Here is a 12123-nt window from a genome sequence, read left to right as displayed (position 1 = left end):
CAAGGTTTATAATAGAACAAAAAAAGATGATACACAAAAGCTTACATCTAGGTAATTGAATGCGAGACTCATAGTTATGCTCTGCCACAAAATCCCCGTGAAAGATTCTCAGTAGGCAGGGGGATGTACAGAGATTCTCAGTGGGCAGGGGGATGTACAGAGATTCTAAGTAGGCAGGGGGATGTACTTAGATACTTAGTAGGCAGGGGGATGTACGGAGATTCTCAGTAGGCAGGGGGATGTACAGAGATTCTCAGTAGGCAGGGGGATGTACTTAGATACTTAGTAGGCAGGGGGATGTACGGAGATTCTCAGTAGGCAGGGGGATGTACAGAGATTCTCAGTAGGCAGGGGGATGTACAGAGATTCTCAGTAGGCAGGGGGATGTACAGAGATTCTCAGTAGGCAGGGGGATGTATGTAGATTCTCAGTAGGCAGGGGGATGTACAGAGATACTTAGTAGGCAGGGGGATGTACAGAGATTCTCAGTGGGCAGGGGGATGTACAGAGATTCTCAGTAGGCAGGGGATGTACAGAGATTCTTAGTAGGCAGGGGATGTACAGAGATTCTCAGTGGGCAGGGGGATGTACAGAGATTCTTAGTAGACAGGGGGATGTACAGAGATTCTCAGTAGGCAGGGGGATGTACAGAGATTCTCAGTGGGCAGGGGGATGTACAGAGATTCTTAGTAGACAGGGGGATGTACAGAGATTCTTAGTAGGCAGGGGGATGTACAGAGATTCTCATTAGGCAGGGGGATGTACAGAGATTCTTAGTAGGCAGGAGGATGTACAGAGATTCTCAGTAGGCAGGGGGATGTACAGAGATTCTCAGTAGGCAGGGGGATGTACAGAGATTCTCAGTGGGCAGGGGGATGTACAGAGATTCTTAGTAGACAGGGGGATGTACAGAGATTCTTAGTAGGCAGGGGGATGTACAGAGATTCTCATTAGGCAGGGGGATGTACAGAGATTCTTAGTAGGCAGGAGGATGTACAGAGATTCTCAGTAGGCAGGGGGATGTACAGAGATTCTCAGTAGGCAGGGGGATGTACTGAGATTCTTAGTAGGCAGGGGATGTACAGAGATTCTCAGTGGGCAGGGGGATGTACAGAGATTCTCAGTGGGCAGGGGGATGTACAGAGATTCTTAGTAGACAGAGGGATGTACAGAGATTCTTAGTAGGCAGGGGGATGTACAGAGATTCTCATTAGGCAGGGGGATGTACAGAGATTCTTAGTAGGCAGGGGGATGTACTTAGATTCTCAGTAGGCAGGAGGATGTACAGAGATTCTCATTAGGCAGGGGGATGTACAGAGATTCTTAGTAGGCAGGGGATGTACAGAGATTCTTAGTAGGCAGGAGGATGTACAGAGATTCTTAGTAGGCAGGGGATGTACAGAGATTCTTAGTAGGCAGGAGGATGTACAGAGATTCTCATTAGGCAGGGGGATGTACAGAGATTCTTAGTAGGCAGGGGGATGTACAGAGATTCTTAGTAGGCAGGGGGATGTACTTAGATTCTTAGTAGGCAGGAGGATGTACAGAGATTCTCATTAGGCAGGGGGATGTACAGAGATTCTTAGTAGGCAGGGGATGTACAGAGATTCTTAGTAGGCAGGAGGATGTACAGAGATTCTCAGTAGGCAGGGGGATGTACTGAGATTCTTAGTAGGCAGGGGATGTACAGAGATTCTCAGTGGGCAGGGGGATGTACAGAGATTCTTAGTAGGCAGGGGATGTACAGAGATTCTCAGTGGGCAGGGGGATGTACAGAGATTCTTAGTAGACAGAGGGATGTACAGAGATTCTTAGTAGGCAGGGGGATGTACAGAGATTCTCATTAGGCAGGGGGATGTACAGAGATTCTTAGTAGGCAGGGGGATGTACAGAGATTCTTAGTAGGCAGGGGGATGTACTTAGATTCTTAGTAGGCAGGAGGATGTACAGAGATTCTCATTAGGCAGGGGGATGTACAGAGATTCTTAGTAGGCAGGGGATGTACAGAGATTCTTAGTAGGCAGGAGGATGTACAGAGATTCTTAGTAGGCAGGGGATGTACTGAGATTCTCAGTAGGCAGGGGGATGTATGTAGATTCTCAGTAGGCAGGGGGATGTACAGAGATTCTCAGTAGGCAGGGGGATGTATGTAGATTCTCAGTAGGCAGGGGGATGTACAGAGATTCTCAGTAGGCAGGGGGATGTACAGAGATTCTCAGTAGGCAGGGGGATGTACAGAGATTCTTAGTAGACAGGGGGATGTACAGAGATTCTTAGTAGGCAGGGGGATGTACAGAGATTCTCATTAGGCAGGGGGATGTACAGAGATTCTTAGTAGGCAGGGGGATGTACAGAGATTCTCATTAGGCAGGGGGATGTACAGAGATTCTTAGTAGGCAGGGGGATGTACTTAGATTCTCAGTAGGCAGGAGGATGTACAGAGATTCTCATTAGGCAGGGGGATGTACAGAGATTCTTAGTAGGCAGGGGATGTACAGAGATTCTTAGTAGGCAGGAGGATGTACAGAGATTCTTAGTAGGCAGGGGATGTACAGAGATTCTTAGTAGGCAGGAGGATGTACAGAGATTCTCATTAGGCAGGGGGATGTACAGAGATTCTTAGTAGGCAGGGGGATGTACAGAGATTCTTAGTAGGCAGGGGGATGTACTTAGATTCTTAGTAGGCAGGAGGATGTACAGAGATTCTCATTAGGCAGGGGGATGTACAGAGATTCTTAGTAGGCAGGGGATGTACAGAGATTCTTAGTAGGCAGGAGGATGTACAGAGATTCTCAGTAGGCAGGGGGATGTACTGAGATTCTTAGTAGGCAGGGGATGTACAGAGATTCTCAGTGGGCAGGGGGATGTACAGAGATTCTTAGTAGGCAGGGGATGTACAGAGATTCTCAGTGGGCAGGGGGATGTACAGAGATTCTTAGTAGACAGAGGGATGTACAGAGATTCTTAGTAGGCAGGGGGATGTACAGAGATTCTCATTAGGCAGGGGGATGTACAGAGATTCTTAGTAGGCAGGGGGATGTACAGAGATTCTTAGTAGGCAGGGGGATGTACTTAGATTCTTAGTAGGCAGGAGGATGTACAGAGATTCTCATTAGGCAGGGGGATGTACAGAGATTCTTAGTAGGCAGGGGATGTACAGAGATTCTTAGTAGGCAGGAGGATGTACAGAGATTCTTAGTAGGCAGGGGATGTACTGAGATTCTCAGTAGGCAGGGGGATGTATGTAGATTCTCAGTAGGCAGGGGGATGTACAGAGATTCTCAGTAGGCAGGGGGATGTATGTAGATTCTCAGTAGGCAGGGGGATGTACAGAGATTCTCAGTAGGCAGGGGGATGTACAGAGATTCTCAGTAGGCAGGGGGATGTACAGAGATTCTCAGTAGACAGGGGGATGTACTGAGATTCTCAGTAGGCAGGGGGATGTATGTAGATTCTCAGTAGGCAGGGGGATGTACAGAGATTCTCAGTAGGCAGGGGGATGTACAGAGATTCTAAGTAGGCAGGGGGATGTACAGAGATTCTCAGTAGGCAGGGGGATGTACAGAGATTCTCAGTAGGCAGGGGGATGTACTGAGATTCTCAGTAGGCAGGGGGATGTACAGAGATTCTCAGTAGGCAGGGGGATGTACAGAGATTCTCAGTAGGCAGGGGGATGTACAGAGATTCTCAGTAGGCAGGGGGATGTACAGAGATTCTCAGTAGACAGGGGGATGTACTGAGATTCTCAGTAGGCAGGGGGATGTACTGAGATTCTCAGTAGGCAGGGGGATGTACTAATATTTTGGGTAGTCAGAAATCCCTCGTATAGTAGACCGTGAAAACCAAGAAATGCTTTCGTAACAAAAACTTGCGTTGAATAATTTAACATTACCTTTCTCATTGGATCTTGTAAATAACATTCAATGATTTTATCATATAGATGCTTTCGTTCATACATAAACTCACAGATCTGGTAACTAGATATAAAACATAGAACAGATTTTATTCTCATTATCCACATAAATATAATGTTAAATGTCATACATACTAGATAAAATGGCCATAATATTGCAATATGGAATATGAAGGTTGATACATAGATACCAAGACTGAAAAAAAGTCACAGGTGACACCAGTCCATCAAGTTAACCACAGTGCTATGGAGAGAGTTCAGAGGCATGAAAAAACTCTACAGCCATTCTTGTGAATGGTTGGAATCCCACAGGTCAGACCCTCATCAATTTTGTCACCTCAGTTGTGGGTAGTTAATGACCTGAAACTTGTCCACCCCTTTTAAAACAGAATGTGACACTTGTAGCCCATCTCCTAGATACAGCTCTGTGTGGTGGCTCTGGAAGCACTCACTCCAGCAGCAGTCCATTCCTTGTAAATGTCCACCACATTTTTGAATGGCCTTTTCTTAACAATCTTATCTAGACTGTGGTTATCCTGGTTGCTTTTGCACCTTTTTCTACCATGCTTTTTTCTTCCACTCAACTTTTACTAATGACCTCTTGTGCCTTTTCCTCCTTGTGGAGTGTGTCAATAACTGCCTTCTGGACAACTGTCAGGTCAGCAGTCTTCCCCATGAAGACCTGGGACCTTCTAAAACAGTGATTTTCAACCTTTTTTGAGCCGCGGAACACTTTTTATACTTAGAAAATCCTGGGGCACACCACCAACCAAAATAAGGTGTACAATGAGAAGTACTATGGCCATGAGGCCAGAGTACAAGTGCCAGCTCATATACTAAGCATATGAACTGGTAGTTGTAGTACTCCAGCCTCATGACTATAGTATTTCTCATTTTACATTTGTACATGTCAGTCACTTGTAAGGGAGGATGGCAGAGATAACATGCTAGATAAATGACAGGACACGGGGCTCTACAGCTTACCAGATGGAGTTCTTGATTTTCTATTGCAATGCATTGGCCTCTGTGCCCTGCATCGGAGCTGGCAGTACCCCTGGTGACGGGGAGGGCAGCTGAGGGAGCTTGGGGCAGCTGAGGGAGCTTGGGGCAGCTGAGGGCACTTCTGCACAACTTGTTGCTCCTCTGCCATGATGATCGCTGATGCTGGGCTCAGTGTGTGAGGGAGGGATAAAAGCAGGACGACAGACGCAGCTCTGCACACTTGTCCTTTACCCCGACCTCCAGTAAATCACCTCCCGTGGCTGTAGGGACATGACGGTGGCAGCTTGTCCGGGGGAGGGGAGGAAGGAAGGCAGCTTGTGGCATACAGCAGTGTGCAGCAGGGTTCGCTTGGACTGGAGGACAGTACAGGGCCAGGTGGTAATAGCAGGATGGGAGCTGGAACATGGCTTTTTTTACCTGGTTCTGCAGTACTGTGGAGCAGAGGAGCGTGTGTGAATGAAGTCTGGCAGTCGCACAAACTAATGAAACACGTGCAGACTCCAGTGCACTCAGCCAATGACAAAGCCCCTTACATGCGGCTTTATACTAACAGCGGGAAAGGAGCGTTGTTATTGGTCTTGTGGACACTGCATCATGTGCCGAGCAGTGCCTTCGCGCTGTGATCACAGTGATACTTTCCTCCACAATTGCAGCGCGCCGGTTTGCTTATCCAGGACTTTACAGGGTATAATTGCCAACCATACTTTTACGCATGGCAATTATTCTGAAGAGTAATAGCGCCTCATCATGCGTCTATGACGCAGCCTCTGGGGGGCACCATAGTTTGGGGAACTTTCCCCGCGGCACACCCAACCATGTGTCGCGGCACACTAGTGTGCCGTGGAACACTGGTTGAAAATCACTGTTTTAAAATGCTTAGGACACCTTTGCAGGGTAAATTATTCTAATTCTCTGAAATAATGACTTTTGGGTTTCCTGGGCTGTAAACCATAATCATCAACATTAACATAAATAAATGCTTGTAAAAGTTAACTCTGTTTGTAATGACTCTATATAATATGAGTTTCACGGACTCCTGGATGTTGGTAATTTACTGTACTTTAGCCTTAGGCTACAATAAACAGCTGTAACAGTTATCACAGGTGTCTGCATTTAAGATTTATTGTTAATCCTGGTTCTTATGACAGCCCAAAATTTTTAAAATTCAATTGTCACCGAGACCAAAATAATTTTGGCTGGGGCTACAATCATAAAATATACAGTTCCGACTTACATACAAATTCAACTTAAGAACAAACCTACAGAACCTATCTTGTACATAACCCGGGGACTGCCTGCACTGAAAATAAAAATGTTTTGTTGATATTGTAATTAATTGAAAGCACTTGTATGTAGGATCTTTCTTTTAAAGAGACACTGTCAAATGTAAGAGACCCCATTTTTTTTAACAATATGCTGTATTTATAAAGTAAAATGTATGTGTGACTATATCATAATTCAGATAATGCCAAACTTGGCATCAATATTATATGCTGCTGTCACTGGCAAAATTAGACAAGACATAAATCAATGAATTTGTAGAAACACCTATTATATAAAGTAGCAATGTAACAAAAAAATGGAGTAAAATGAACTTACAACTGTGCTCTCTCTGCGAGGAGAATCAATCTGTTTTCTTCAAACTGGACAATTCCTCCTGCCTGAAGCAGCTCAAGAAGAACCTAAAAAAGAAACCATCAAAATCCCTGGAGGAGGTCCACATGGTAGTTGGAGGAAGGCTTTTATAATTATGGAAGAATTCACATAAGATGCAGTGTAAATGTAGTCTTTATCAATGACCATTTGTTTAGTACAGAATTATTTTCTATTATTAGCTACAGTGTTTCCCTGAAGATGTAGTTTGCATTCAAATCTACATATAATTAGATATGTGTCACTATTTAAGTTCTGAAGACTTTCAATGTTGATGTCATAGTCACAGAACACTGTATTTTTAAGTGAAATACTTACGAAATAAAAATACAATAAATATGATAGAACAATGCATGGTGAACATGTAAGAGGTTGCACCTGTTGTCTCTCCGAGTGTCTGGAATCATCATCCGGACTGCACAAGAACTCCAGGACCTGATTTATTTAAGAGATTAATATTAATGAAGATAACACACAGTTCACAACACCTTTATAATAGCAGAACTTTGTATTTCCCTTGATTCACTTCTACAAAAAACAATCATCAGTATCTACCCAAGGATCCAATTATAAATGGATGCATGATATGTACCTAGACTGGCTCCCAAGACGTGCCTCTTTCTACTAAATAGGATCCCTAGCGGGTATCTTAAATGGAACAATCTTGGTAATGGAACAATCTTGTTTTTTTTGTTTGTCTTGCATTTACATTGTACACAGTGATTTGTTATGCATTGTTCACCTTGTTTGCAATAAATACAGATTCAACATAAATGGATGCATGTACAGTATATTTAGATCATGCATGTCCTTACATGTCAGGTGTATCCTAGATCACTGATAAAGTGAACAGTCTACATAAAAAGAAAATAACCAATCTGATAACAGAAAGAAATGACCGTCTTACCTGATCGAACAGTACTCGGTTAACAAAGAGTGTATTGTCTGGTTTGGCTAGTTGTCGAGCCAAAAACGTAAAAAGGCAGCCGACCTGAGACGGTGTAAAATCCGAGTTCTCAACCATAACCTTAAAACATAAATAGAGACAAAATATATACACAAACAAAAAGATACTACAGAGAGGAGCAATCACCTTTCCATGGAAGTATCGTACATATAAATATAGTTATACCACTAAAATGATGCTTCAGAAAGTCTGCCTGAAATCTACAGATCATTCCGTGTAACCCAATATTGGTGAAGCACCATAGGTAGAGTAAGACAGTAAGATAATGGTCTGATATTTTACAGCAGAGCCTGTATTTCTCATCGGGTAATGTAATAATTCACTTACAGCCCTAAAATTCTGACCCGGCCAGAGATTTAACTGGAAGGGCAACAGAGATGCAGTCACAACTGGGCCAGGTGCTTTTGGGGGTATACCGGTTTTACATTGAGCTTAGCAGCTTCAAGAAACCATAATCAGGGCACTTTGACTTCATGTTGCTGGGTTTTCCAGTTTAGAAAGTCCATTGTCATAGAGCCAAATCAGAATTCAGAAACAAGTGGCTTTTTAAACTCTTGGCCAAAGTGAAGACTGACACAAAAGTCTCTAACTCTAGAGTGTCGGCCGTACTTATAATACAAAGTAAACCCATGTAGAGATGAATGGCATGCTCTGCTCAGACAGCTCTTTCCTTTTCTATACAGGACATGAAGGACGAGCTTCTCTGGAAGGACAACCAGTTAAAAGGTGTAGAAATCTTTCACAGTTCACTAGGGGGATATATAGCACCGTCTGTTGTGACTACACACTTGTCACTTTATTTATTCTTTGAGTAAGTCTTTGCACTGGGGGGGACGGGAGAGAGGCATTTAAAAAAATAAAGGTATATCCACCTGCTCCGGTGGTATCGGTGTCCTGTGCCACCATCCATCGGATCCGTGTCCCTGCACACTTACTTACCCTAGCCGCGAGCGGTGAAGTCCAGCACAAGTGCGCTTATCATCCGCACTGCACAACCAGCTCACGAGGCACTACACCAGCTCCCGGACAGGGCAAGATGAAGGAGGTATGAATAATTATGTTAAACAGGAGCGTCGGAGCCTCACTTAAATATTTTTATAACTAATTTTTCGACATATTTCCACAGTTTCCATTAAGTAGAAAATAAGTAAGAATATGACCAGTAATTGAGCCCAGTTCAAAAGTCTATTTTAGAAGTGGTCGATTTCCTTTAATGCATGAGAGAATGCTTAGTGTTGAAGCTAAATTAGTAGAGGCCTCTGTAGTAAAGCCATTTTCATTTACCTTCAGTAGGATGTCCACAATCCTCTGTTGGTGTTCCACAGCTTGCTTATCGTTAGTAAAATCTTCAAATGTCTAAAAACAAAAAAAAAAATTACAGTAAGCCTATCAGTATGTTTTCTGTTAGTGATAATCACACTGCAGATCTGCTGCAGAGGAGTGAAGAAGGTATAATGAATGCTGCGTGAACTTATTCCTTACATACTGTATTATTCATCCTAGTTATGTGTAGTGTGTATGAGTGGTGCATGTGCTCAAAGGGAACCGATCATTGTAGTTCAAAAGGCAGTTAGACCATCCAAAGGTCCTCGGGTTAGTGTCCCACATTACCCAATATGGACACTGTCTGTGGCCACCTTAGAAAGAAATAAAGAAAGAAACACCTTTACTCACCCAGATACATACCCATCACCTAGAGATGAGTCCCAACAGACTTCGATGGGGTGTCCCCCACGCCAGAGTAATACTAGTACATCAGATATTTAGTGGTACAGCTACACTGAATGAGGCTTGTAGTAAATTTACACAATTTAAAAAAAAAAACTCTTGAGCTCCAGTACACTACGGCTACTACACACTACTAATAGCTGATAAGATCTGAGATTGATGATCTATAATAACAATAGGTCACCAAAAGTAAAGTCAATTCTTTCTATCGCCAAGCTAAGCCTCCAACACATGAGGTAACTGTTGCAAAAGGCTTTGTTCACATGTTGCGTTTACATTGCGTTTTTGTGTAAATGCGATGTAAACGCAATGTCAACTATGTAAACACTATGTTATCGCATTGTAAATGCAACAAGTGAATGCAGCCTAAATGTTTGTTCTGCTGACAGCTATCTCTCCTGATTCCTTCACATGCTAGAATGATCAGCACAGCATGGGCAGCACGGTGGTTTAGTGGGTAGGACAACAGCCATGCAGCGCTGGGGTCCTGGGTTCAAGTCCCACCCAGGTCAACATCTGCAAAAAGTTTGTATGTTCTCTCCGTGTTTGTGTGGGTTTCTCCGGGTCCTACGGTTTCCTCGCACACTCCAAAACATACTGGTAGGATGATTAAATTGTGAGACCCGTTGGGACAGGGGCTGATTTGGCAAACTTTGTGCAGCGCTGCATAATCTGTGTTCACTATATAAATAAAGGAATTATTTCTTATTTATTTATGTAAATATCGGAGCAAGTTGCTTCCAGACATCTCTGAATGTCATTTATCTACTGAGCACAAAAGGAGCAGTGGAACTAAAATTTTCCAAATCTTCAGGGGCTTCATACACATTAGATGGCTGACTGAACACACTAAAATTAGTGATATAAAAAAACAAAAGGATAAAATCTCGTATTACAAATTCCCTTTTGTATCCATGCTGACATGTTCCCATTGACCAAGTTCCACTGATGACGTAGGGTGTCGAAAAATTGGTGGTAGAGGTAACAGGTTGTAGTGATTATCATGTATATAATTTCCACAAACTTTTACACACCTTCCAGAAAATTAAACAAAGTATACACATAGTAATACTCCAATTAAAATGAAACAATCAGATTAATCCGAGCATTACCTATTCTTGGAAGATTTTACTTGACATACTGGACAGATTTGTGGCGCTCGTGTCTGTGAGGACTCCACAGTCCTAATCATCTGATGCCTTCCAACAACTTAATTATTATTCCCTGTTCTGTTACCAGATTATGAGCTCGGAGGGTGTTGAATAAACCTCATTTAATTTTGCTCAAATCTCCCGAGGACTATGCTTCAAAAAAAGAGACTTCAGAGAGGGAGAGACGCTTGGATTAAATGTCCTCCCTTTGAACTAAAGCCGAGTCGTGGTGTTGATAATAAGCAAGTGTTCCCCAAGCAGATGAAAGCCAAGCATTTGGGGGGAGAGGTGCACATACGTCCTCCCTCTACAGGAAATATTTGGAAAGGACAAAACGGTGGCAATCATGAGAATGAAAGATGTACTAAAACAGCAGCTTAACATTTGACAACTGACCTGCAGCACTATGGTAAGTATAAAACACTAGATCTTCTGCACTTTAGATCAGTGGATAACATAGCTGTGTGTATTAACTCATAGAAATTATTATGTACATGAGGGCTTAGAGAAAAATCTAAATTTAAATATTAATAATAATTAATATTAAAATTTTATTGTTTTCAAATTATGACTATTTTATTCAAAATTAAAATACAGTGTTTTGAATTCCCTATTTTATTTTCCAGAGGGCGAACCATGCAGCACAAACATAAAAGAAATCATTCGTATGGACCACACTACAGTTGTTCCAGATTATTTTCTGGAGCAGCTTATGGAGTTTCAATTGCATTGCACTATCCCCAAGTGCATTCTGTGCTCGCCATGGCCTGCTCCTCTATACTCAGCGTATCCTGCTCCATGCTCGTGGTCAGCAGGGCTAGCTCTGTCGCTTCGGCATCCCCCTTGGCATTCGGTGGGACCTACTCCCTGTAGCACTGACCCGGGCAACCCCTCCCACCTGGGATGACCTATGCCCCCCCTAAATGCAGGACGGCCACTTGATCACACCACTGTCAATCGAATCCACAGGGCTTCAGCACTGGATGGCTCACAGCACCTAGAGGCTCACATTTGAATGCAGTCACCTTACTGCTCTGAGCGCCAATACCAAGTGTTAAAAGGAACCAAGATGCTGTGAAGCGATCCTAACAACTGTACCGAGATGGAAAGGTGCACATAAACCAGGCCAGTCAGGAGAATTAGAGCACCGGCACCTGGCAACACACATCGTCTGCACTAGGCCCCGAGATACGAACACCCAAACCCATCACCGAAGACTAATTCCAGCACAACCCACCTGTGACCCCCCCCCCCCTACCCATCTGTATCAATATGTTATCTGTTCTTCTGTATGGTATGTTGTTTGGATTGATGGTCTTAAACATGTAATCTGCAACATATGTGTACGTCATATGTGTGACCCCTTTATGTAATTAGTAAGCTTTGTAACGATGAACCGACACCACGTTCAAAACAATTTCCCCCAAGGGATCAATAAAGTTTATTGCATCATGGTATAAAAAGCTGGGAAAGGCGCAAGTCCATCAAGTCCAACCTTTAAGAATTAAGCAAATGTTTTTTCCCGCTCTTTTTTTTGCTCTCCAGAAAGTCACCCAGGCCTCTCTTGAACATGTACATAGAGTCCGCCATAACAACCTCCTGCGGCAGAGAGTTCCATAGTCTCACTGCTCTTACAGTAAAGAACCTTTCTCTATGGTGATAATAATAATAATAATAATAATAATTCTTTATTTATAAACAACCTAACA

General features: G+C 43.1%; 1 protein-coding gene across 2 annotated transcripts in view; it reads right to left on the bottom strand.

Annotated features, from left to right (window-relative positions):
* Positions 1 to 12123, bottom strand: part of VPS8 (VPS8 subunit of CORVET complex) — a 152432-nt gene that overhangs the window by 48089 nt on the left and 92220 nt on the right. For both annotated transcript variants that reach the window (XM_072121231.1, XM_072121232.1), the window contains 5 exons: positions 8820 to 8891; positions 7476 to 7595; positions 6947 to 7003; positions 6515 to 6597; positions 3893 to 3977 (listed from right to left, as the gene is read on the bottom strand). In XM_072121231.1, the coding sequence (XP_071977332.1) occupies positions 3893 to 3977; positions 6515 to 6597; positions 6947 to 7003; positions 7476 to 7595; positions 8820 to 8891 (417 nt within the window). The remainder of the gene's footprint in view (positions 1 to 3892; positions 3978 to 6514; positions 6598 to 6946; positions 7004 to 7475; positions 7596 to 8819; positions 8892 to 12123) is intronic.

Source organism: Engystomops pustulosus, chromosome 8, assembly GCF_040894005.1.
Source record: "Engystomops pustulosus chromosome 8, aEngPut4.maternal, whole genome shotgun sequence".
NCBI classification, from domain to species: domain Eukaryota; kingdom Metazoa; phylum Chordata; class Amphibia; order Anura; family Leptodactylidae; genus Engystomops; species Engystomops pustulosus.
This window is presented reverse-complemented; position numbering and strand designations above follow the sequence as displayed.